Source organism: Bemisia tabaci, chromosome 3 (assembly GCF_918797505.1).
Source record: "Bemisia tabaci chromosome 3, PGI_BMITA_v3".
Lineage (NCBI taxonomy): Eukaryota > Metazoa > Arthropoda > Insecta > Hemiptera > Aleyrodidae > Bemisia > Bemisia tabaci.
Window position 1 is genome coordinate 43,766,744 of NC_092795.1, and position 26,027 is coordinate 43,792,770.

The 26,027-nt window shown below is 39.1% G+C and overlaps 1 protein-coding gene across 1 annotated transcript; it reads left to right on the top strand.

Annotated features, from left to right (window-relative positions):
* Nucleotides 1-5,606: 5,606 nt before the first annotated feature.
* On the top strand, nt 5,607-26,027 carry LOC109030702 (cuticle protein 19). The gene is made up of 3 exons (XM_019041797.2): nt 5,607-5,759; nt 23,169-23,363; nt 24,210-26,027. The coding sequence occupies exons 1-3, from the start codon at nt 5,745-5,747 to the stop codon at nt 24,468-24,470; spliced, it is 471 nt and encodes a 156-aa protein (XP_018897342.1). The 5' UTR covers nt 5,607-5,744; the 3' UTR covers nt 24,471-26,027.

The window sequence follows — 26,027 nt, forward strand, 5'->3', positions numbered from 1 at the left end:
CTGATGGAGAACAGTTCGAAGTGGGAAGTTTGACCTCTCTTTGTTTTCCCTCGGACTGAACTTGCTCCACCTATACTTTGTTTTCTTATCACACTAGTTTAGAGGTTATTGTCTCCGGCACAGCAAGCAAGAAACGGTATGTGAGCTCCCGCATGGCATTCGGCGGCGCCTTTCACTAAATGTCATAATTACCGAGCATGCCCCTAAAGAGGCGGGCTTTTTCAAAGGCCAATGTTGAGTAAACACGTGTAGATTTTCTGCTGAGTTTCTTTTCACCCGTTAGGGCCAAACGCTGCAAAATCATTAGCGACCTATGCAAGCAATAACATTTTTTGATACGAATCTTTCTCCGCACGCTCTGAAGGAAAATCGTTCCATTTATTTTTTTTTATTTTTTGCCTAATCGTGGGTGAATTTGATGGCAGTATGGAACAGCTGCGTCCACTTTCCCTCCTTAGATACTGCCTTCATTAACTCAAAATTACTGTTTAGTTATTTGTCCATAGTTGGTGTCTCTTGTCAAAATTGTATTATACGCTACCGCATCTGCTTGCTTATGAATGGCAAGCCGCGGAGATCTTTCCCAACCCTTAAGAAAATAAAAAATTACATGGAGACAGCTCAATATAGCAATTATATAGGGACCCTCTCAACGAAACAACATCTAACCATGTCAACCTCATGAATATTGTAAAACTTTTTTTTGTTTAATAGGCACTGTACAACTACTACCATAGTTGCTATACAGCACCGCTTTAAAATAAACGGATACTACTACTAACTACTACGACTACTACTGCAAGAGTATTTTTTACACAGCCCTCTTCCTTAAAGTATTGAGAATGACAGGGGGAGAATCCTAGGCAAATCGTAGAAAGAACCCACACATTTTTAAAAAGCCGAATAGTTAAAAGAATGCACAACCCTAGTAATGTCCACATACTAGGTATCTGATGATCAGCCGGAAAGGTCCTCATATACATATGTGTTTTTAAACTATTCCACTAGGCTGTACATTTTGAATGGAGGGGAGGGGGGGGGGCGTAAAAATCACATTTGCTTGGGGCGCCGAATAATCTAAATTGAGCCCTGACCACACGATACATGTAAGTGGTGGTCATAATGAAGGGGTGTAATAATCGTAACCTAACCTTTTATTTTATTCATAATGAAGGGGGTTTCTTGGGTTCTTTAAATTTCGAAATTCGTCTCCTTGGTAGCATTTGTGGATGTAATCAACTCCTGGGCGATATGAACCTTACACAGTCTCTGCCGTGCTTAGGAAGAACGCCGTATGAGCATTCGAGAGTTGCCAAATTTCCTCCAATAAAATGTTTATTTTTTCGGAAAGTTATGAATATTTTTCTTATAAATTTTCAGAATCATGAGGTGAAATTGCGAACTAAATAATCCGAAAAATGGGGAGGAAAATATCCATAAATTTACCAGGTAATTCGCGTTTTATCAAAGGAAATTTGGACCGCGTTAAACAGAAAGGAACCAAGCCACATCAGCCATTGCCAAATTTAACTGGGCAACTTAATTTTTCCCATGAAAACGGTTGTGTGGATTTTCATGCGAATTTCAGGGAATTTTCTCCCTAGTGCGAAGCGAATTCCTTAAAATTTTCAAAAGAATCCGCACAAACGTTTCCTCGTAAAAAATTAAACCGTCCAGTTAAATTTGGCAATGGCTGATGTGGCTAGGTTCATTTCTGTTAAACGCGGTCCATTTTGCAACGCCTGAAGGTTCATACGGCGTTTTTCCATAGGACGCCAGGTCTGCGGAGGCAGCTGCTGGATAACTGGGATCGGGAGCAAGGGACTACTGGAGCGATTTTTAGATTAATTTAAGCCGACCCGTTGCCGTCGTCCGTCGATCGGGAGAGTAATAACCGACGTCGCCGGGCAGTGCGGAGCTTTATGGTCGCCGCTCGGTCACGAGTTCCTCCTGAAATTGCCTCGCAGACACCGCTCCACGCCACCGTCGGTTAACCCTATTTCATATTTCTGAAAAATCAGGCTGTCCCCGTCCCCGGTGACGAAATTCCCCAGTTGCAGACCTCGGCTCCACCGCCGTTTCCGTCTCCCGACTCTCCGCGGGGGGCTCCCGACCGATCGCCTCCCGGCAGCGCCGGGGAGAAAATTTAGAATAAACCAGAGACAATATATTTTAGAAACTTAGCCCTGTCGATCTAGGCAATGTAATCGGGTAGGGCAAAAGTTAGATTCGGAGGTAAACGCTGCTTTTGCCTGATGATGATTGATTACCGAAATTTCGAGAATAAAGGCCTGCATAGACGATCAAATTCCCGAACCAATGGGCCTGTTGCAAACTTTTGCTAGAGCAAAAATAAGAGTTGTTTCTTGTAGATAATGCCTCAAAAATCACGATGAGCGCATCGGCAAAGTCTGAAATGCACTCATAACTTCACAATCTGCGTAAGAAATTTGCGTTTTTTTAAGCTTCCCGCTTCAAAAACGATACTACGGCACAGGTGAACATTTTGTTAGAGGAGTCGCTCCATCGTCGGCGATATTCATCATGGCCGACGCTTGCACGCAGTTCCGCGCGTAATTCAAGGAGAGTTCAAGGTCAATCCATTCGGGCGTGGAAAATATGAACGTTAACACACCGATTGTTATCTGGTCTAATCCAGTTCAGGTGTTATCTCGTCCCATCAAACGTGTTTTGGCGGATAGGCGTCGGCTATGATGATTATTGCCGACGATGGAACGACTCCTCTTACAAAATGTTCACCTGTGCCGTAGTATCGTTTTTGAAGCGGGAAGCTCAAAAAACCGCAAATTTCTTACGCAGATTGTGAAGTTATGAGTGCATTTCAGAGTTTGCCAATGCGCTCATCGTGATTTTTGAGGCATTATCTATAAGAAACAACTCTTAGTTTTGCTCTAGCAAAAGTTTGCAACAGGCCCATTCCGATCGAAGTAGCATCAAAGTGTCGGGAGTCATCAGTCTTGAACTTATTAATATGCTTCATTTTAAAATGAAAACTTGGCAGGAATGTTCCCTGTGGCAGGAAATGATGAATGGTGGCACTCCGTTCTGATCATACTTTGAACAAAAAAGAGCGGCCCGTCAAAATTTGATGGTAGATGGTGACCACCAGTCATCAGCATGTCTACTTTGATTGGAATTGGTTCGGAATTTGATCGTCTATCCAGGGCTTTAGCCTCGTCGATGCAGGCAATGTAATCGGGTAGGGCAAAAGTTAGATTCGGAGGTAAACGGTGTTTTTGCCTGATGATGATTGATGGCCGAAATTTCGAGATTAGAATCAAATAGAATTTGCTCAGTGATGATATAGATGAATGTTGGGATGAGCTATTTGCCAGGAAATTTTTGCAATGGAGATGTTGCATGTGTGAGGAATTTGCAATTTGACCATTGATTCTTTTGTAAAAGTTTGGGAGAGACACGATGGTCGCACTGATTTTCTCTGAAATCAACTCCCAAGCTCAAAAAAAGCTCTCAAAGTTGAGGCTGTAATGGAGGGGATATCCCACGCTATCCTGAGAGTCCACCTTTACACCAAGACAAATTCTCCATGCAAAGATGGGGGGCAAATGCATTAGCAGGAATACCGTGTTTTCAGTTTTAGAGTCCCCGAATAAAGTGGCAGCCTTGTCAATGTATTTGCTCCCCATCTTCGCATGGAGAGTTTGTCTTGATGTAGAGATGGACTCTCAAGATAGCGCGGGGTATCCCCTCCATAAAGTCCTTAACTTTTAGAGCTTTTTTTGAGCTTGGGAGTTGAAATCAGGGAAAACCAGTGACCTTATTGTGTATCACGCGAACTTTTACATTCGAATCAATAGTCAAATCCCAAATTCCCAAATTCACACAAGCAACATCTCCATTGCTCAACTCTTTGGTCATCAGTCGCCACTCAGCGAATTCAAGAGTTGACTTCCAAAAGTAAATTTTATACTACAGGGAGTATAGTAAACAAAACGGAAAAATTTGAAAAGTATTTGGTATTAGGGAAGCACTCCTTGAGGTTTTACGGTAAAGAAATGCAAAGGAAGGAGCAGGAATTTTGAAATATGCCAACTAAGAGATTGATTATCCAGCTTGATGACGAATCTGAAGTTTTTAATGAGCAAGAAAAATTGTCTCAGATCTAACTAGACACAAGGGAAAAAGATTAGTTGTAAAAACTAACGAGGCCGTAATAATCAGAAAATAACGAAGAGTATTGCAGGGAGAAAAATTTTCCAGTCAATCATTTCCTCGTTGGATTATCTCGTATTTGAGACAGCTGGAATCCCCGTTGTATCGATGGGATTCTTGTTGCGACAGTCGGAATCCTCAGATAACAGGGATTCAATCGAAAGGAAATCTGGTAAGGACAATATCCATAGATCGTTCTAAAGGCCCTCCGGGAAATTTTCTCTGTGTGGCCCGTGACGGGTATAGGCATATTAGCAACTGGAATATCACTATTGAGGGGCTTGGAGGACAAGTGGGATGGGTGTAGTTTTTGATAAATTAAGTTATCAATGATTTCAACCAAGACTAGTCTTAAAATAAATTCTGTGAAAAATTTACCTCTAAAATTCAAAACCACATAAGTGTCTAATCCACTTAAAACGAAGCATTAACTGTACCAGCCTACACTTCTTACCCAGAAAAATTGAAAACTCTGTACAGAGATGAAAAAAAGACAGGAAAACAACTCTCTGAACAGTCTTTAAATGCATTGTTGGCACTTTTAAAATCACAATTTTTAATTGCTTGTACTTTCGTTGATGCTGAAAATAACGACTTGAAATCTGACTTGGTAAACTTTAGGATGTAATACATTTTATAAGTATGTTAGAGTGACTCGACATTATTTTTTTAAAGGGCAAACGGATTCGTCAAAAATGACGTATTTAAACAAATATAATATTTCTTTATTGCAAAATTCTGTCCAAATTAGCCACACCCTGAATTTACGTTTGAGACGATTTTCTTTACCTTGCGTTTAAGTCTCTGAAACCGTTCAGAAAAAGACAACATTCCTCGGAAGTCACGAGCATATGAAAAGGGAGCAAAAAGGCGGGCGTATGGTAGGTATAGGTATATCTATAAAGACATATTGATTTCTGAATGATATATTCGGGAAAAAAATTCGCTGAAACGAAATTAGAACCGTGTAAAATCGAATTCTCTTAGATGTAAGTTTCTTTCAAACACCAACGCGATTTTTTCTCTCAACCCTGTGAAAAACATGAGACTAAATATTCAAAAAATTTGAATGGTATACAATGTATAATTAATGTAAGATAACCTCCCGAATGTCTGCACATCTCTCGTCACAACGGAAACGCAAATAATTACGATTAAGATGCGAGCATGCCGATGACTAGTGCACCATGTATTTACCGCTGTGCCCACCTGCGTCGAGCTGCCGGAAGGGGGGAGGGGTCGTTGCGGGGGGGGGGGGGGAGGGGGCTACTTTACGGGAGTCCACATAACCTTGATTCCGATATTTCTCTCATCATGATATAACTTTCAAAATAATGACAATTACTGTGACTCCTCCCCCTCCCCTCTCTCGGACCCTACACCGCAGACGACGGCGCTCAGTGAGCGGCCAGCTTGCCCCCTGCCGCTCCCCTTTTTAAAGTTCCCCGCTATATAAACTTCGCGCACCGCGGTCCCGGCAATAGTGCTCCGATTTTTGTGGACTTTAGTTTCTTAGTTGATTTTAGCGGGTGTCACCTTTTTTCAGTGTCATGGCATTAGCTCAGGTCAGTTTTTAGTAGGTTTTCATTTCTTTCATGGCTCTGTGTATAGTGGTGCTTAGATTAGTTTTTTTTAAAATTTAACTCTGAATCGTAACAACGCGACAGCTTTTCTAGTTATTTACACTGAACCGTAGGAGTATTTAATATTTTCATTTGTTTATTTTTACTTATTTTTTATTTTTTGGTGCTGTGAATGACAAAAGGTAGTGATCAATCGACATGGACTTCGTATGTTAACGATGGATTTACAACTGTGCTCAATGTGACTTTTAAAATCAGACAGAATCAAACTTCTAGTGACAAAACTTGAACATTTGACTCCTCTTTTTACAATGCTCTTTTTGTGACGTGATCATTCGAATACAATGATCAAAAAATTTTCAAAATTCCGTTATTTTAGGCAAAGTGATGAGAAAAGTCCACGTATCTCAACAACAGCGGGAACAACTGTAAAGATACAAAACTTATCTACTTGAATACAGTTCCTCTTGTTTCTATGTTGGGCGTGTTTTTCTTAATAGTCGTTACAGCCCATGAGTTGCTGTCTTGCAATTTTTTAAATTGCCTCTCAAAAACTTATCCGACCTATTGGAAACTACAAATCTCACGCGAAATAGTCTTATACTGAGCAATACCAGACAGAACAAGTAACTATTGGCTACATGTAACTTGATCACCAACATACACAGATGTATTCTGGAATCAATTAAGACTTAACGTCCCGTAAGAAGTGGTAAAATTATGTATAGCACGCTCGATTGCTACGATCACGCAGCATGCATCATGAAATATAGCTGTTATCTATTTTTCCATGGTGATGGTTTTGTCAAAATAAGTGATTTTACAACGTTCAATACTTAAAGAGATCAAGTTTGTATCGTGCGTCGTTCGACATACCTAAGTTCTTGGGAGAAAACCTTGTGATTTTTAAAAAAATGAACAAGACGATTAAGCTTAAAAGCGTATCCTTTGCAATTAATAGTCGAAACTAAAAGGTATCCTTAATTTTAATTTCCAGTCAGCCAATGAATATAGTATGCCTAATGAATTTACTTGAATTAATTATATTCGGCATACTTTTTTCTGACTTTTCGCTTTACTATCTTTTTTCACTTTTTTTCTTCTTTTTATTCTACTAAAATGTAACTTGCGCTGCGTCTGTAGTTATAACCTTTAAAAGTCAACTTGGGTTTTCATCTTTTATAGTGTTTTTCTCAAATCCTTTTTTGTTTCTCTCTTATTTCAAAAAACAAAATTTGACGGTGGAGGTTTATATGCTTTGAATGATTCTGTTTATAGTTTTTTTTTTTTTTTTTTTTTTTTTTTTTTTTTTTAAATTAAATCGCAAATAAAATGAATTTATATGAAAGTATTGAGAAGGTGGATGATAAGTAAGCAACATTATCCCACATGTTTAAAGCAAATTCACACACAGTTCTTTCAAACAAACTGGCAGCTTCATTCTTGTGCAATTTACTTGCTTTTCAAACTCCTCCGTTGATTTTGATGGAGTTCTTCCTCTGTGTAAATGGTTCATTTCTTGTGACGTCATTGTCATCATTTTTTCATGATTTTCTATCAAGTTTCCATCAACATTTACATAATGAAACTGAAATTAAATATGATCAATTTGAATGTATAATAACGCGAAGTCTCAGTACCCCCATCACATTAATTAAGAAAGTTGATTTTTTTTTTATCCTTTAATTTTCATTTCAACAATACTTGGTCTCAATTTTTTCTTCCAACGTGGAATATCTATCTGTGAGCTTTTGGAAAAGTTTCCTTATCACACATCCATCTCACTTACTCCTTCAATCGGGCGTTCGTCCAATTATTTGCTTGCTTTGAACAATTACTTATTTTATGGATTTTTTTTTCAAAACTATTTGGAGAAAACATTGTCTCGTTAACTATGAATAATGAATAGAGCTACGTTTTGATGAATGCTTTCGTTGATTTGTTCTTGATGAAATTACATAAAAACTGCGATTTTTCAATTCATTTTGGAAATAATTTCCTACTTAAGAAAAAATTAAAGTTTTAATCGATCATCTCGGAGATAATGATTAAATTACTTATCCGTGCCATTATGACAAAATAAAACCTTGAAAAATGAACTTTGATGTTGTTGGTAATGTGCTTTAGAAATACATCCTAACCATAATGTAATCCTTTAATTTAAAATGTTCATTTACTGGATTCAGGACGCAATCAATACCTAACAATAATCGTGTCGGTGAGAAATACATATTTGATAATCCTCTTTCAAAGCATATATAACGTCCTTTAACGTATTATTTCACAGCATGAAACTGGAAAAAATGTCACCAAGTATCGAACTTTTTCTAGCTAAACGTAAGTCTATACTTTTGAAAAACATCTGGCAATTCTGGTTAGGCGATCGTGCGTCAATATATCACGGGACAACCAATTGCGATACTCCCATCGTAAAACGGGAAGACGCTGGCTTCCACACGATCTACTTAGCCTCTATTGTGGCGGCTTAGAAAAGATAGCTCGCACACGTGAAACGTGTGAAAAAAGCCCTGCGAAGCTTTGCAATCGTGTGAGGTCCCACCGCGCGGCCCCACGGGGTCGAAATCGGGCAACTGCAAACTATACGCAACTGCCGAGAAAGATGCGCCTGACCTGATGCAAGCACTCTATGATGGTCAGTGTGCTATGCTGCCGTGATAGCGAAGAGAGCAGTAAGTGTCAAATTTTTGAAATCGAGTTTCCTTCAAAATGTGTCCAAACTCTTTCAGATGAAATCATTGAAATAGCTAAGCAAAATTCATCTTAATTGTATCAAAACGAGACATTAAGAAAACCGTAAGCACGCAAAACATGACGTAATTTTAGGCAAGACAGCAGTAAGTGACAATATTCCTCCAGAGAGCCAATGAAAACAGTGCTTTCAAGTAAAGTGCCGCCCTCATCTGCAAATTTCTAACCTGAAAATGTGTTTGTTGTGTGTCCAAATCGCAACCACGAAAGCGTGTAGAAGATAGCACTTACGGCTGTCTTACCTAATTGCCTAGCATGAAAATGAAAAATACCCTTTTTTATGTAATGAAAATAAAATCAGTCAATTTTTAATCATCCAAACGATTTCTATAAGTCTTTCGGGCGATTAGTGACAATTTGACGAAGAACGGAGGCTTCTTTCAATCAGATTTTTCAGTCAGAAACCAAGCCCGTTTTCTAAAAACTTCAATTTTGCACTTACTGCTCTCTTTGCTATCACGGCAGTATGCCGTTCAAAATGCTACCCAGGTGCTCAGTAGTAGATGGACATCATGGAATCACTTCCAAATTTTGAAAATATGCGTAAGAGAAACGTATATTTTTAATTCCTGATTTTTAAATTGCTGAACAGACCGAGTTTAACAAAAACGCACCAAGTTGCAAGAAAGGCTTGAAATGGGTCGGTTGCACGCAAGAGATACAGCCAAATAAATATACTGTGAAAGGGTAAAAGCGCACGAAAATCACGTTAGGTACGTCAAAAATTTCTGAAAGCCATTCCTTATCTCTCAATCCGCGTAGTTTGTAACACGCTTCTTCAAGTTTCCCGCGTATGCGTAGTCAGGTTTGCCCAAAGAGAGACCTAACTCAACTCGGGCAGATTTCTCGACAAAGAAGTTGATTTCAGCCTGTTTTAGTGTGCCCGACACGATTGTTGAGCGAATTTACTCTTAGAAAGTATAAATTCAGTTGGCTGTATCTCTTTCGTGCAGCAGACTCATTGCACACCTCAGTAAGACTCAATGTTCAGGACTATAACTTCAAAAACTATTCTCAGTATGTTTCTTAACGAAACTTTTTTCACGTTCGAAAATTTTTTTCTTTACTTTGAAAGTTTGACAGCAGAGAACTTACGGCTAATTGAATTCAAAACTGCTCCCCAAAATGTTTTTTGGTACGATTCTACGAATCTCGCTCCAAATTATTTAAGCAACTTTCGGTACACCACATCACTATTTTACTCCAATTTTTTTTTTGCCGTCCATTGCCGTCGCCTTTCCAACGAGTTTCTACTCCATTTTAACATTATTCTAATGACTTCTTCAAAAGACTTTTTAGAGCGATTTTGAGATTTGGAAAAGAGAAAATCGCTCCAGCAAGCGGTAATGCAATTCAGGGAGATAGTTTAATGGGGCCAAGAAATAACAAAAATATATCGGTTTTCGTACCGTACTTATATTTGATTTTTTAACTCAGTTATACCGTATTGTCACTTTAAATATATAACCTGAATAAAACTAAAGCGATCGGAGCTCAAATCTAAATAAACTCATCTGTTTGGATATTTCAACAATTGACGTCTCACGTAGGATGAATACATTCTTGGAGACTTCAACAGACGGGTAGCAAAGTAAACGGGTCAGCTTCTCAACATTGCTTTGGGCAATTATTGAGCATGTTATCAAGTTTTTCGTCCAAGATAAATTTAAACAAGATTTGATATTATAACCCAGACTTAAATATTAGTGACAATTTACTTGTCTTTCTGGAAAATGAAAAAGCAATTTGCTAACTGCAGTTTCAGAATTCGTTTGGATTCGAAGATTTTCCCAAGATTCAGCTCGCGAATCTGACCCTCCTCTTCCAAAAATGATGCGTATGTTCTCGTGGCATACTAATGCTTCTTTTACGCCCGATTTTCAATTTTTTGGGATAATTATTTTTGGTTTACCTGGGAATCTGACAATATTGGCCTCGAGAGAGGGAAGTTAGGGCATCGTAGAGCATTTGCAAGTCACGACCAGCGAATAACCGATGCTTGGAGTTACGTGTCGGATCTTGTCCACTCTGATTAAAAAAACGCGATCACCTACTTCCAGCTCGGTCCATTCTCAAACGGATAGATGTCGAATTTATGTAGTGCGCCCACCCATGAGCTCCGAGTAAACGATCAAAATTGTTTTACCCCTCGATCCGCGTAGCTGAGCCATTGTTTGTTAATATGCCCCACCGGGTCTTGTCAATGATAAAGTAAGAGAGTTACTGCTTATTTGAACGGTTTATACCTCAGGGGATCAACTGTTTTGCCCTGTAGTAGAAATGGCAAATCTATTGATTGAATATTCATTTTTTTATTCAGAAAAGTCCTCTGCCCGTGAGTGCAGTCCCATTTTGATAAAAACTATCATCAATCATTAAAAATTCTATTTTAGCGTCTAATCTTCTTGAGACTCGAATCTAAAATATTTTTATGTTTAAAAATTCTGTTTGCTTTATTCATTTATTTATTGATCAAAGAAGGAAATCGAAGGAAACATATTGCTTACAATTTTCACGAGATGCTTTCCTCGCAGACGGAACCAATTATAAGCGTCCTTAAAAACTAAATGTCAGTATTTTTTTAATAAATTACGAGAGGGAATTTTCGTCGCAAATTGAAAAAAAGGTATTTTCTTTCAAGACTAGAATTTTTATGATGCACACATAAACCAATTTTTCTTCACGATGGCTTCCTGAATAACAAATTAATTTTTAGATATAACACATCGATGACCATTTTGAGTTGATATTCTGAAGTCACTCATCCATAAAATGATTGATACAGTCTAAAAATACCAATACCTGAACACATGGAATGTTGTCCGACTGACACAGTTACCATAAATAAAGAGGTGATCGCGGAAAATAGATAACCGTTGTAACCTGTGGACCTAAGTCCGAGTGAATCATCCTTATTATAATGGCTCGCGAGGTGCAAGTCACGATCTCTCAAAGAATTGATTATCAAATGCCTCCAGTCACAATTTCGGAGCCTTTTTTGTTTAGTGCTCGCTACTCTGAGAAACAAACATCTAGTACTATAATTCAAATGCCTTAAGCCCGAATGCTTTTTGCCGATGAATTGAGTTAGATTATGCATTTTTCCACGGATACAGGGTTGCATAATCTTAAAGAATATTGCAAATTTTCATTGATAAATAATTTAAGTTCGAGCAAACGGTCCAGAGATAGGTCTAAGATAGAAGAATCTTACTTGCTCTATAACCTCCAAAGTCTATAAAATACAAATCTGGGGGTATATTTTTAAAAGAAGTTCGGTTCAGAAATCGTATACTATAGGATAATTCAGCTGCGCAAAACATAATTTTCTTAAATTTTTGCTCATTTACTTTTTATTAACAACTGTGTTGTAAAAAGCAGTTAGACGATAGTTCATCTTGGAATTTACCGCTTTATCACCCTCCCTCCACATCTCTCCTGTGATGGTTAATTTTTTTTTCTTTTTTTTTTTTTAAAAAAACATGTTTTATTATTGTTAAATGATTTTCTCAGATGAGTTAGCTTTTTTCTTAATTCATTGTGCATGTCATCAAGTCTACCCAATATTCGTATTTTTACCAAAAATCTCTATCGCCATCGCGTGGGCCAGATCGGTGTAGGGTCGGCATACTGTCCAAAAGTGGTGGGTCGTTTCGAAACATTCAATGGCCACATTTCTGACAGACTTTATCGCTCTAGAAAATAAACTGTAGGAGCCCCCTGATTGGTGCTCATGTTTTCGGCGGTTGGTGTTCTAAAATTAGACGCGGTTGCAATCGAAGCGGCTGTCGCAACTTCTTGGCTGCCGAGGCGTTGAAGTTTGTATTTTTTGGGTGCATTAATCAAGGGCCGGGGGTCTCGTCAATCTGGCTCGAGTGTTGGTTTGGGTCTTGTAGCTTGTTGAATCAGTGGCAATCAAAAGCAAGAAACGTTCCTTTTGATTGCTTCTTTCATACGGGAACGAGTTTGTTTTCTTTTCCGCCGAGGAAACCGACAGGCCCAAATTGCCGTCAGAGTTGAACGCGCAGGTCAATCCGTGTCATTAGTTTAGGTATTTCTCACCTTTTTACATAGCTTATGATTTTTTTTTTTTTTTACAATTTTACGCTCTTTTTAACCTATATGTCTAAATAATATTTCGTAGGTTTGAATTGGAATTTGCTCGATCAAAGCCTCTTATTTTCTTTCTTTTAAATCAACAGAGAAAGATAAAACCTCCTATCATTACAGTTGAATACGTGAGGTAAAAAAAAGGCATCCAATGTTTTCCTTAAAAGTAGCAGCATCACTCCTCATTCGATGATGTGTGATAAATGTTTGGATAATAGTATTTTTCACATTCTACCTTTACTAAGGCTGTATAGTAGACTGTATAGTCTTTCATAGCATATCTTTCAGGGCATTTGGGGCCCCTAAGTAGGTATACATAAAATCAGTCTGCATGAAAATTCGTTGAAAAATCAAAAATCTTCGCAAGAGTCTACAAAATATTTTCGATAATTTTATAAATTGTAAGTTGCGCTGGTTTTTGAAGTTCAGGCATGGAAAATAAAACTGATACAATCCACCCAAACGCAAAGTTTTTACGTCTATTGTTTACCAATACGTTGGATCTTGAAAAAATTTTTGCACAATTTTCTCAATTGAGGTAAAGCACCCCATTGTTCCTTTTTTTCCCTTCTCAGTCCAGTCGATCAGTGGTGGAAACCCAACTCTAGACTATTTACTGAACGAATATCAGTATGATGAAACCAAGGAGGGAGAACCGATAAAGTGTTCTCCATCAGTGAGGTTTGCCATATAATTTGAAGGTTTGAAGGTTGAATGGTCCATAAAATTGGAAGGTTTCATTTAAAGGCAACAAGGTTCTGTGACGAAATGGTTTTTGCCTCCAGAGTCTCCAAAATGTATACATCTTAGTGATCAAAATGTCCAATCACTGAGAAGAATGGCTCGCGGAGCGAGCCGAATGTCACTCGCTTAGCGAGTGATCGGGGGTCCAGGGGGCGCAGCCCCTAGGCTAGTTTATTCATAACCCACGAAGCTCAAGAAGTGCGGTCTGATATCTTAACTTCGCACTAACGCCGTGCATCTACCGAACGCAACCGGTCAACTGCAGTAGACGCAGGCGCAGGCACGGGTCCCGAGAAACGAAACTGAGAGTGGATCATCGGTCTACGCTCCGTATTGGTGAGCTATGACGGGAGTGCAGTGACGTAACGCAAGTTAGGGAAGAAGGAAGCGTGTCCAGCACCAGCACTGACGCAGTCAAGTTGCTGTGCTTACAACAGTGCAGTAACCCGCGTTGAGTCACGGAGACCGCTCCTGGGAGTCAATGAGCTTGCTCCACGCTCTCCGGTGCCCTCTCCGTTGTCACACCGTATGGGAACGGGGAACGGCCTCCATTCAGGAGCAGGATCTCGCTGGGTGAAGTGTTCCCGGGAGCTGTGATACGCCCCGTATGTTTCATCCTTCCTTAATTAATTAAGGTGTGCCTAATGCAATGTATATCTTCATTAGAGGCGTCATTAATTTCCCGGCACATTTTGCTCCTTCTTAATCATGCAAATCAAAACTCTGTAACTCTAGCCATTCTATTTATTACGCTGCCAACAGCAAGACGAGTTTTTTTTTTTTTTTTTTTTTTTTTTTTTTTTTGAGAACAGAGCAGATCTAAACTTACGTTAAACAGGGAGAGGGCTAAAAAGCACCCAGAATTTGTTTTAATGTGAAGCTAATCTTGAAGCTAATAAAGTTGATTCTAGCACTTAACTTCCACAATTGGACGTATTCTATTAAACGGAATTAAGCGCCAAATTGAGTTCCTTTTGAGGATTTTAGAATCCCGAATAGCGCGTTCTGTCAAACGGAACAAAGCGCCATGGAAAAGCATTGCGAGTATAGGACGGAATGAGCATCGCGTTCCGTAACACCCGCCAATCCAAACCCCCCCCTCTCCCTTCCTCCCCCTATGGCGCTTAGTTTCGTTTGATAGAAATACGTCCAATTTGGCGGTAGTGTATCAGTGCATATTTCTTTAAAAAAATCACTGATTTTCCCATGAAGCATAACGTGCAAATATGTTAACAGCCTCGTTTCTTTGCATCCATAAAACTCTTTATTTTCCCGTGGTCACCTTGTTCCGCAATAAAAACGAAAAACCGAGGCTAGAGCCCTAAGTAAGGAACAAAACAAGGGAAGTGTATGTAATCAATCTGGGACCGAAACGGACTTGATATGTGCACGGTGCAAGCTCGGTGGTTTGAGCTGGGAGTTCTGACCTGCTTTCTTTACTATGCCAATGTCAAAGTCAATCGAGTCCTGGCTGCATACGATACTCTATCTATAGCAACGGAAACGTTGCGCCTCGCGCTCTCATGCACCGGGTTGTAAAGCGTGATGTGCTTTGCAGTTCACAAAGCGATCCACTTCAATTTTAACAGAGATTTTGGTCGCGAGTACCAATAAATAATATTGTACCAACGGCATTTGAGTTGAAAAATATTCATAATAAAATAAACGTTTGATGAAATCTTAAGGGGCTCATTTTTTCCTCCTTCTAAAAGACATTACACACTCATATTTCTTATTATTCTGTGGACCTGAATGAGCTTGAAGGATGCGTTTACAATTTTTCAAAATTAAATTTTTATTGTTTAAGTATATGGAGAAAATAATCTTAGAAATTGAGGTATTAATTAACCATTCGTCTAAAAATATAATACGTCAGAACCGTCTTGATTTGCAAATTGTGTACACTATCAAATCCTTAACTTAGTTCGAAAGTTAGTACTTAGTTTGTTTAAAATTATAGTAGACATTTTTAAGAGGAAAAAAATTCACGCCAAAGCACTGTCGATCTGCAATAAACCAAACAACGTGGCCAGAAGCTCCCTTAATTTTCCAGGGTTTATTCATGCACAAACATAAGGACGGTTATCTACGCTCAATGAAATGATCTGGTAAAAATCTAAATTTTGCATGAAAAAACGAGGATCAACGATCGTTCTAATATCCAAATCATGCAGTGGCGGGGTGTGAATGATCAATTAACTATACTTCCCCCATTGTCTTTTGATCCTTTTGCGTAGGTTTAAATGGCAGATTAATCGATATATCGCGAAGCACGCCACGCCACTGGAATCATTCTTCCTTTACAATTTTCAGCTTCCAGCGTTTGACACGACTTCCACACGCGGGGTATTGATAAAGAGAGGGGTGCCCATTATCCGGAAATAATTTCTGTGTAGGTATTTATTGGAGCAATCAAATTTTATGCGAGCTCGTGATGGATGCAAACTGTCTAAAAGCTCTGAGAAGTTATACAAACGATGGCATGAGCAAGTTCCATAAAAAGCTCTGGAAAAATTGCTAGCAGAGGTAAAGAGGCTGGCAATACGCTCGTGTCGCAAGAACGACTATCCTACACTCTGTTCTCACGACTCAACGCGGGTGAATTCGATGTAGAAATGACGATTTCATGGAGAGATCCTAGATATTTTAAAGCTTTGATCTAAAAAAATCATCATTACATTCATGTTGATGAGCTCGACTTTTGAATGTCTATAAACTTCTCATATTTACCCTCCAAAACATCGGTAATTTATTATATTGTAATTTGCGGACAGTAGGAGGAGCCTTCGTAATTTTCTAGAGAAATACAAGTGATGTAGACAAAAAAATATGTCTCAATTACGTAGAGTTCCACGATCGAAGTTATTCTGTAACATTTATGGCGCATAGGAATGACGCACAGATTTTGTTTTGCCCTTCTTCTGAGCATGGAAATCTTACGTTGTCTTTTTGCTTTGTTTAATGATCAGTGTGAGTAATGTAGAGTATTTTTTCCCCAGTAATATCATCCTGTCTTAAGATTTAGGAACTTTCATTTAATTTTTTAAAATTTTATGGGTGTATCAGAACATTTTTGGATTTGTGAATTTTAAATTAAAGGATACACATGTTTTCATGTAAGGATCTATTAGAGAAGAGACATTTGGCGTGGAAAAAAATACCAAAATTCAGTTTTGATACCCTAGTACACAGGAATTTACCAGAATAGTATGCATCCATAAATTCAAACTGAATCAGAGTTATAGGTAATTTAAAGTTTTCAGTCCACCAAATGTGTATCGGCATCCTGCTACATCTTCATCATCAATTATTATCCATTTTAAACTCTTTTCTCTGCCTGGTGTCCCACTCTTTGAAATTTAAAAAAAAAAAAAAATTCTTTCATTGGTAAATTTATAATTCCCGTTCATAGCTAAAACCCCACAAAAAAGGCTGATTTTTATTCTGTTTTCCAATTAAAAATAAATCCGAAGGGCTGAAACAAAGGAAGGCAACGAAACAGCTTCGTAAACAGTCTTCTGAGCCGTATACCTAGTAAAACTTCTGTACGGCCATAGTAACTTGAGTGTAAATTTTGAGAGGAAAACGGTAGAGGCTACCTAAACACGAACTAGATCACCCGCTCAGTGTCTAATATTTACTAAAGTGTAGCTAATGAAATGAGGTCTCGCATCCTGAGTTGAGAACAAGCATGGCTGCACATATCTTACAATTTTCTTGAAGGACCATCTCGCTTTCGATTGCCCAATACCACACAACAGGTTTGTCAAATGGCACCTCTGCTAAGCGTCCTCAATAGTTTTTCCACAAAATTAGCTATTTTAGGATAATTCGGCACGCAAATCGGACAGATAGTACGATGCAGGAATATAAAAGGTTAACCTCACGAGACGGACGGGAAAATGATTAGCGGTAGAAGGTGACGCTAACAATGGGAGAGGGAAGGTCCGTTGGAGAACCGTTGAACTGGAAAGAGATGAATAAAGACGCTCAACTACAAACGGGAGTCATGGAATATGAAGACGAAGAAGAAGGAGTCGGGCGACAGATGGGAAAACTGACAACGAAGGCCGTCTGAGCGGCAATTCGCATTGACAATTCCGCGGAACGACACGCGACAATGGCCGTTCGAAAAAGCAATGATAATAAAACTGGAATAAAAAACAGCGTGTAACACATTAAAAAGACATCTGTCAGCGACCCGGCCAACACCGTCAGTTCCAGTTTAGGAACGCATCTGAATTGCGCGCAGATTTGCAGAACATCGTGTTTGCGTGTCGCCTCGAGCAGGGCAACGCGCGTCCCCAGTTTCTCACCAGCTCGAGCGTAATGGTCAGTGGCGTGGCGTAAATTGCGATATATCGATTGTTGAGCCATTTAAACCTATGGAAAAGGATCGATAAACAGGGTGCTCGTAGCGAACACCTTAATAATCGATTATTTAACATAGGTTTAAATGGCGTGACAATCGATGTATCGCAAAGCACGCCGCGCCACTGGTAATGGTCATAGCTTTGTCAATACTCACATAATGATTTCTGAGTCCTCAGACACTGCCGTGCTAAGGAAAAACGTCGTATGAGCCTTCAGGCGTTGCCATATTTCTCTGGCAAATCACTCATTTTTAGGAAATTTTTTAAATATTTTTCTGCCAATTTCTTAGATAATTTTGCTTGTAATTTGATCTAAATGGTCTGAAAATTTCAATGAAAAATATTCACAATTTCCCTCAATAATAAACATTTTACTGTAGGAAATTTGGCAACTCTCGAATGTTCACACGGCGTACTTCCTTAGCATGGCAGGATAAAGAGCTATCTTATTTTAAGACGAAAGTCACGAAAGAGTCTAAATCGTAGTTGCTGGTAGATTTATCGAATTATTTTAGGCTTGTATATCAAAGACCAAGCACGCATCTTAAATATGCCAACTTTGAAAGAGGTCAAGAAAAACTAACCTTTCTCTTCTTATTTACTGAGAGTATTTCATAACCATCTAAATTTGTACGATGCAGTGAGAGATAATACGGAAAAACTGTGGACATTGTGCGAGGTTCATCTGTCATTTTGCAGCACATGTGTCGGCGCCAAACCTCGTGGTGAGATACGCAATGTAAACGGTACGCCGCGCCGGCGCCGTCGAATGAGAAATCGCCTTCAAATTCTCGCATATGCAATTTGCGAGGTAACTTCTTCCCAGAGAGTTGTACCCGTAAGTTACGCGCCCCAATTGCTGAATGTTTTAGATCATTCTTATCACTTGTTTTAATATTTTCATGTAAGCCAGGCATTTAAGGGCAGGCCGCAAATTAAATCGCCATTTTTTGCGTCTTGCTATCACAGTAAATTGAAGTAGTGTTGCAGGATATGTTAAGTTATCTACTGGAATCGCAGTGATTATAAAACAAAAGATTTTCGCTAAATCTCTTAAGGCTCAAAAATAATTGATGTATTTTAGATATTTTGAGCCCGCAAACGAAATTCTGCAGATAAAAAATTAAAATAAATGCGTCCCTAAAATCCTCATGCCCTATCTTCATGTTCTTCATATCCCAATGTCTGCGTGTGATGATACCTATACTCGGTGCCGTCATATCCAAAACTGAGGCCTGAGTTTAAAAGAAAATTACGAGTAGGAAATTTTGTAAGAATACAAGTCCACTATAATTTTACATACGACCCTTGATTGACCATTTGAACCCTAATCCAGCTGTTTCCATCGCAGCACATTAATAAAGTTGTTGTTCCTCAATCATTCACACCATCACACCTGGAGATAATGTTAGGTCTAATAGAGGGCTTACAGATGTGTGCAATCATAACATGACTGAGGCGAATCAAACACGCTTTTAAATGAACATTTTACGAAATACCTGGCTAGACTCATCAGTTCTTATTTCTTCTAACGACCAACCGTCGTTCAACAAGTAATTTTCATCCAACCTGATCCATTTCCAAGCATGCTAGTCTTGGCTGTGCTTACGTGTGTTAACAGGTTGCAGAAAAATAACTGCGTATTTTATATGAATTAAATACACAATATAAGACTCAAAGTATCAAAATTCTAACTTTATTTTCGATGATTTGAGGACATTCCATGATTAGAAGTTTTCATAGCTTTAGTTGCGGCAGGAGTCGATCAGTCATACCTAGGGTGCGCATGGCGCCAATAGTGAGTAATATAACCTTAAAACCCCAGTAAGCTTTAGAAGACACTGAGCTTTCTGAAACGATAAAAAAATGCAATTTAGACATCCTACTACGTATTTTTCGTTGGATGAGTCGATAATAGTCATCGATATTAAGGCAAGCCCAACGGCGTATCTTGCGCTGTAATAAATCGATTGATCTGTCATTTGGACGTATTTCTATCAAACGGAACTATGTGCATTGTGACGTGAGCCCTGTAATGCATATATTCTGATGGGTCTCAGGGCTCATGTCTTAATGCACATAGTTCCGTTTAATGGAAATACGTCCATTTAAAGCTATCAAAAGGATCGATTTCCCAAACACCCTGATAATCGATTTTTTACCGTACCTTCTAATGGGAAAATATCGATTGTCAACGATTCATGCTTCGCCACTGGCGATGCCGCGAAAGCTCCCGCGAGTGGCGATCGCATGTTTACGGAGCCACGCTCGGGTGACTGAAATTATAGGTAAGCAGAGAAAATGAACTGTGAAAAAATCCAGGCTCGAACACCTTGCCCGGATAATTGAGTTCGGTCGGAGCCTAAGTGGCGTCTAGGTCGCACGCCGCTTTATCAGGACTAGGACAACTGGAGCGCTGTTGCGTAAAGCCTGTGTTCAAGGGGTCCTGAGACGTGCAGAAGTTCCGTTTTTGAAACGTCCTGTAAGTACACCTTACCAGGAATATGTACGAGGCACATACTTATGGACTGCTCTGCCCTCCGATATCTCCAATCACAGATCTACTCCCCTACAATCAACAGAAATACAAACTCACTTACATGCGATGAACCCAATATTACTACCAAAATTCTGAAACTCTTCACCTCTCTTAATTTAAAAATCTAAATTTTCGTATATACTCCCATTTTCAAAATTATCTGTAAAGACGTTAATAGCCTGAGACGCTGAATGTCTTAAAATTATACTAACTAACTAACTATTAGTGCTATAGAGAGCATTAGTTATGAAAGCTACTTTGCTTTGACTCCCCATCAAAACATTTATGTGATATCGCAGGACTAAAAGGGGTACCGGTGCCTTAAGGTTAATTTCCCCCCTCTTTTTCTATACTCAAATTCCGAAGTCCTACTAAACGGTTAATTTGTAGGGGTTTTTTGTGACAAATGATGCAACGTTAACCCCTCTCAAAAATCTTTCGGGACATCTAATGATAGAGTGCGGATATGAAATTGAATCTGAAATGCTGAAGAGGGTGAATCCTGGATATCGTCACCTTCCGACCGAACTGTCACAAGCGCCATGCGACGTTTAAAAATTTCCGCCGGCATTTTGTTTTTTTAAAGAAAAATTGTTCAACGAGGCTGTCCGGAAATGTCACTGAATTTTTTTTGTGCTGCCGATGAAATTCAGTGAAATCTTCCAATAGATTCAATCAACAATTTCTCTGTAAAAAAATAAAATTGCGGCGGAAATTTTTAAATGTCGCATGGCACCTGTGATCTTTTGACTGGAAGGTGAGGATAAATTGTGATTTTACGGCAAATAATGATTTAAATGGTTGAATTTTGCTAAGAAGCGTTGTATAAAAAAATGAACATATGCTTTAAAATAAACAAATCGAACAAGAAGCCAATAAAAACGTTCCGGGCTCACTATATTTTGGCATCGGATCCCCGAGGCTTCTGCGAAAAGTAATTAATGTAAACGTAAAGTAATTAATGTGTCGCGCCCCTGATGATGATCCAACGGGTCGAAATACGCGTCGGACTGTTTTGTAATTTTCGCTGACTAGTGAGTTTTAAATTTTATTTCATTTTAACTGTTGACCTAGTCTGGTACTTTTTAAATTTTTACTATTTTTAAAATTTTTTAAAATATTAATGTAAACATTCACCCCTGATTTCAAATTGCACCAATATTTACGATTCATCAGATGACCCGACACCCATGCAATCGCGTCCCTAATGCAGGGCGTTGTGTGTGTATTCTCTTGCGTGTGTGTTCGTGCGAGTGGTCAGTTTCGTAGCGAAGCGCCAGCTATTTACCCGTGTCCGCGCACGCAATGGCGAGCATCCTTGATGCCGCGATTGCGTAGTCGCGCACTTGATAAGTCAACTCCGAACCAACGGATGCTTGCCCAACGTGCCATTTTATCAATCAAAACAGTCACTCTAATCACACCTGATTTGGCCGTCTGGCTAATGAGTAATGACCCGAAAATATGCTCGATCATGAACGGCCAGCACAAGCCGGGGATTTAGGCTGTAAGATTATATTCGAATGGCGGGAAACCAATAGTGTAAAAGCCACTTTGCCTCTGAGTCTAAACCATTTTGGCTGTGGTCTGGAATACATTTGACACGTCGCGAGTCATACCCAGGGTGGGAAAAATTCATGAAAAATAAAATCTTGAAATTTCACGTGAAATGTTCCATGAAATTTCAGAAATGTATGAAAGAAATTGAAAAATACCGGTTACTTTTTATGTTTCGCAAAATGAAAAAAAAAATGCGATTTTCTTCTACTTTTGGATCTTTGAGTGCGGGTTGTACACTCTAGCCCCTGAAAAATATGAAATATTTCACAGCCTCGAGAAATTTCATGAAATATTTCACTAAAATTTCCAATCTTTCATGTCTTTCTTACGTTTCATGCCACCCTGTCATACCTCCCCTCCAAAATAAAATAAAGTAAAAATCATAAAAATATAACCGTTTTCTCTTGAAAGGTACATGTCTAATTTACCACGTGCACGGCAACTGACACTTTACAGACATCCTCGCGGATATCTTATGAGTATAACAGTGTTTCCAAACTTAAGTTTCAATACGGTATGCATGTAGAGCTTTGGCGAAGGCTAAATTATTATCCTTTATTTGCGTCCACCTTTTTCGTAACACTAACGATCCTGATTCTGAAATGTTTTAGCTTAAGAGTTCCGAATAAATATTTAAGTTATTTTTATTATCATAAATTTTTCATTTCTTCGGAATGAAATCTTAAACAGGGACACTTTGAAATAATTGACGTAATCGACGCTGGTCAAATCGCAAGTATTGTTTTCCCCAAATAAGAGGGTACTTCTATCCCTAATCAAAATAATTTATAAGGTATCAATGTTGTAAATTTGCTCAAAAAATATTATAAAATTTGCATAAACAAAAAATGACCCAAGAAAATCAATGAAAAAGCAATCTCATATACCATCTGATTAAATCCTGACACACCTTAAAAGAGCAAAGTAATACGTCTCAATCGCTGATTCAATGGTTTTTGATAGGAGAAAATCTTGGTCCACGCCGAAAAAAATAAGGTTACAAAAAACATCACAGTGACTTTGCTTTAAAATTAATCGACTTGATTTTTGGTTTGCCTTAACTCTAAATCTGGTCCAAGTTCAATTCTCGATTTTCATGGTTATGCGGCCTTGCGTACATCATTACCTGCGATGAGTAGGACACATTGCAAGGTAATTGATCACAAGATGATTTAATTCCAAAAAATTCTGATTGAATTCGCCACGTTTGAATCTATAATATTCCGTTTTAATTTTCAAAGTCATGCAAGTCTCCAATTGATATATATTTTGACACTGTGTTTTTCATCTGTGCAGGTTATCTGTTTAGCGGCCCTTGTCGCCGTCTGCAAGGCCGGGTACTTGGGAGGCTACGCCGCCCCATCCTACGCCTACAGTGGCTACCCCGCTCACTACGAGTCCCCCTACTACGCCGCCCCCGCCGTCGTGGCCCACGCCCCCGCCTACACCTACGCCCACGGATACGCCAAGGCACCTGCAGTCGACTACTACGTAAGTTATACCCATCTCAAAAAGTTTCGTGTGAGAACATGTCGCTAATAGTACGAAAGATACGGCCACATCGTATAAATCGCCTTCAAATTGTTGCGATACAAATTATCATTCCAAGATGTCAATATAGTTGTATTCACTTGGACGTTCATTTTCGGACCATATATATTGTTTTAATCAGTCTCCGGACTTTCCAGACCAAAAATTAAACATTCTCTCGGTTAAAACAAAAAAGAAAAAAACCTAAGCAACTCTTGAGTTAGTCTGAACAAAGGAACTAAATCATGTCGATGTAGGTATTTACTGGATCAGATCGATCAAAGGAAAATAGGCCTTGTGGTTTTAATCCTCCATAAAACTCAATGTTAGAGATGAAATTGAGAAATTCAACGTCTACTGATATTCAAACGGAGAAAAAAACTTCGTGCGTGGGACCCGGAGTTTCGGTCATATGGATCTCTGAAGTTTTCGAATTAAGCATCTGAACACTTAAGGTCTAGCTGCCGAAGTTCAGGTCTGACATCTGAAACTTCAGTTCTTACATCTGAAGTACTTCAGTTCTTACGTCTGAAGTACTGCAGATGTGAGAACCGAAGTTTTTCGGATGTGAAAAACCGAAGTACTTCAGATGTAAGAACTGAAGTTTCAGATGTGTGATCCGAACCTCGACAGCTAGACCTTAAGTGTTCAGATGCTCAATCTGAAAACTTCAGAGATCCACATGACCTAAACTTCGGGTCCCTCGCACGAGGTTTTTTTCTCCGTGCACAATTATACTTTCCATTTAATTCAGTCCTTTTCACTTGTAGCTTCTTGCTCTGACTTGAACATGTTCTCCGATTGCAGGCTCACCCGAAATACACCTTCAACTACGGCGTGAAGGACTACCACACTGGTGACGTGAAGGACCAATGGGAATCCCGTGACGGTGATGTAGTCAAGGGTGAATACTCCCTGGTCGAGCCCGACGGCACGACGAGGAAAGTGACCTACACCGCCGATGACCACAACGGATTCAACGCGGTTGTCCACAAGACTGGTCACGCCGTCCACCCCGCCGTCGTCAAGCCGGTCGTACCCGTCGTCCACGGATACCCCCACTACTAAACCGACCCCTTCTACCCCCCCCCCAACTTTTCCCAGCTGAAGCACAGCATGTGCTTTATCATGTTGCTAAAACTATAATTTTTCCGAAAATCTACGCATGCTACCCTCAAGAACAAGAGCTTGCGGTTTCAGCTACGAAGAAATGTACATACTGTGCTTCAGCTTGGGATAGCGGTGCCATGGTGCCCGCCTCACTCGCAGGACACCCAACATACTGCCAATAAAGATAAAACACTCGTTATATAGGTACTGGTTAGAGGCGAACGAGAGGGGGTGGTTCTTTGGAATCATGTGATAAATAATATGACATCCAAGCAAAATTTTTACAACGATTAAATTTGTCTCGATCTGAGACTTTTAAAAACAGGTTTAAAGTTTCCACATTTTAGGAATTCCTAGTTACTCGAATCAAATATAATGTCATACAGATTCCTTCTAGCCTCTCTCTCGTCCACCTTTGACCAGGCCACGCCAAATAAGAGGCGAGAAACAACACATTTCATCGGGGATTATTTCTCGGTAGGCAAAATGAAATTCGATAGACTATTTTTCTCCATTTGATTTCATTTTCATCTCCTGCCCAGGAACTTTTCTCGTCGTTGGAAAAATCATGCAAGTCCTCCGGCAGCTCCTTAGTTACCACCCTCTCGTTTCACGGTTATGATGATACCTCATTGTAGTCCCTCTACCCATGATTCCCCTAAATATACACTGCCATTTTTATCCTGGTTTTTCACTGCCAAATACCGTGAAACAGTGGGGTCCATTTTGATTTGCCCTTGGGACCGCGATACGTTGTGTGGACAAAGGAGATCAATTTCACGGTTTCCTCTCCAGCCAAGGTCCGTGGTTGATTCCCTGAGTAGGTAATTCACAAAAGCGACAAAATATTTGTCGTTTTCCAGACAAAGATCCTTTTCGGTTGCACTCAATTATTTCACTTTAGATTTTTCTAAAGTTGACCTAATGGTGTGACCAAAATGTACCTGTAAAATTGTAAATATTTAAGAAAGTCTAATGACCGGTATTCCTGAACCTGTTAGTTCCGTTTCACGCCACCTAAACTCTAGCTAGAGTTATATTATTTATTTGTTGCCTCACTAGATGGGTGGATTTGACTATTTGTACTTTTAATATTTCTACCTATAGTTTTGAGGAGAGCAGTAAATAATTGATTCTAGTTTAATCTACTGTACTCTATCAGTTCATTGGTATCAGACTCAGCAAAAGAAATACCCGCTTACAATCATATTCATCATCGAGAGGAACAAAATATTTTCTTGCTTTTGTGAAGCCACGAGAAATTTAGAAGTAAGTTATTTCCACTAGATCTCATTTCGAATATGGCGCAATTTTCCCCCAAAGGTAGAATAATGCCTTTGGGAATTTGGGAAATGCACCAGTAAGACGAAAAGCAAATACAAGTGAAACGAAATGACAGCATGCATTTAAACTTGACGAGTGTAAAATGTATCGATATTCATGTAAAATTCTTCATTATTGGAAAAACCGTAAAAAGAGAAAATAATGAAATTAATAAATTGTGTATATTTTTAA

Coding starts and splice junctions, on each gene's coding strand:
- LOC109030702 (XM_019041797.2), top strand. Junction 23,364..24,209: donor CACCTGCAGTCGACTACTAC/GTAAGTTATACC, acceptor CTCCGATTGCAG/GCTCACCCGAAATACACCTT.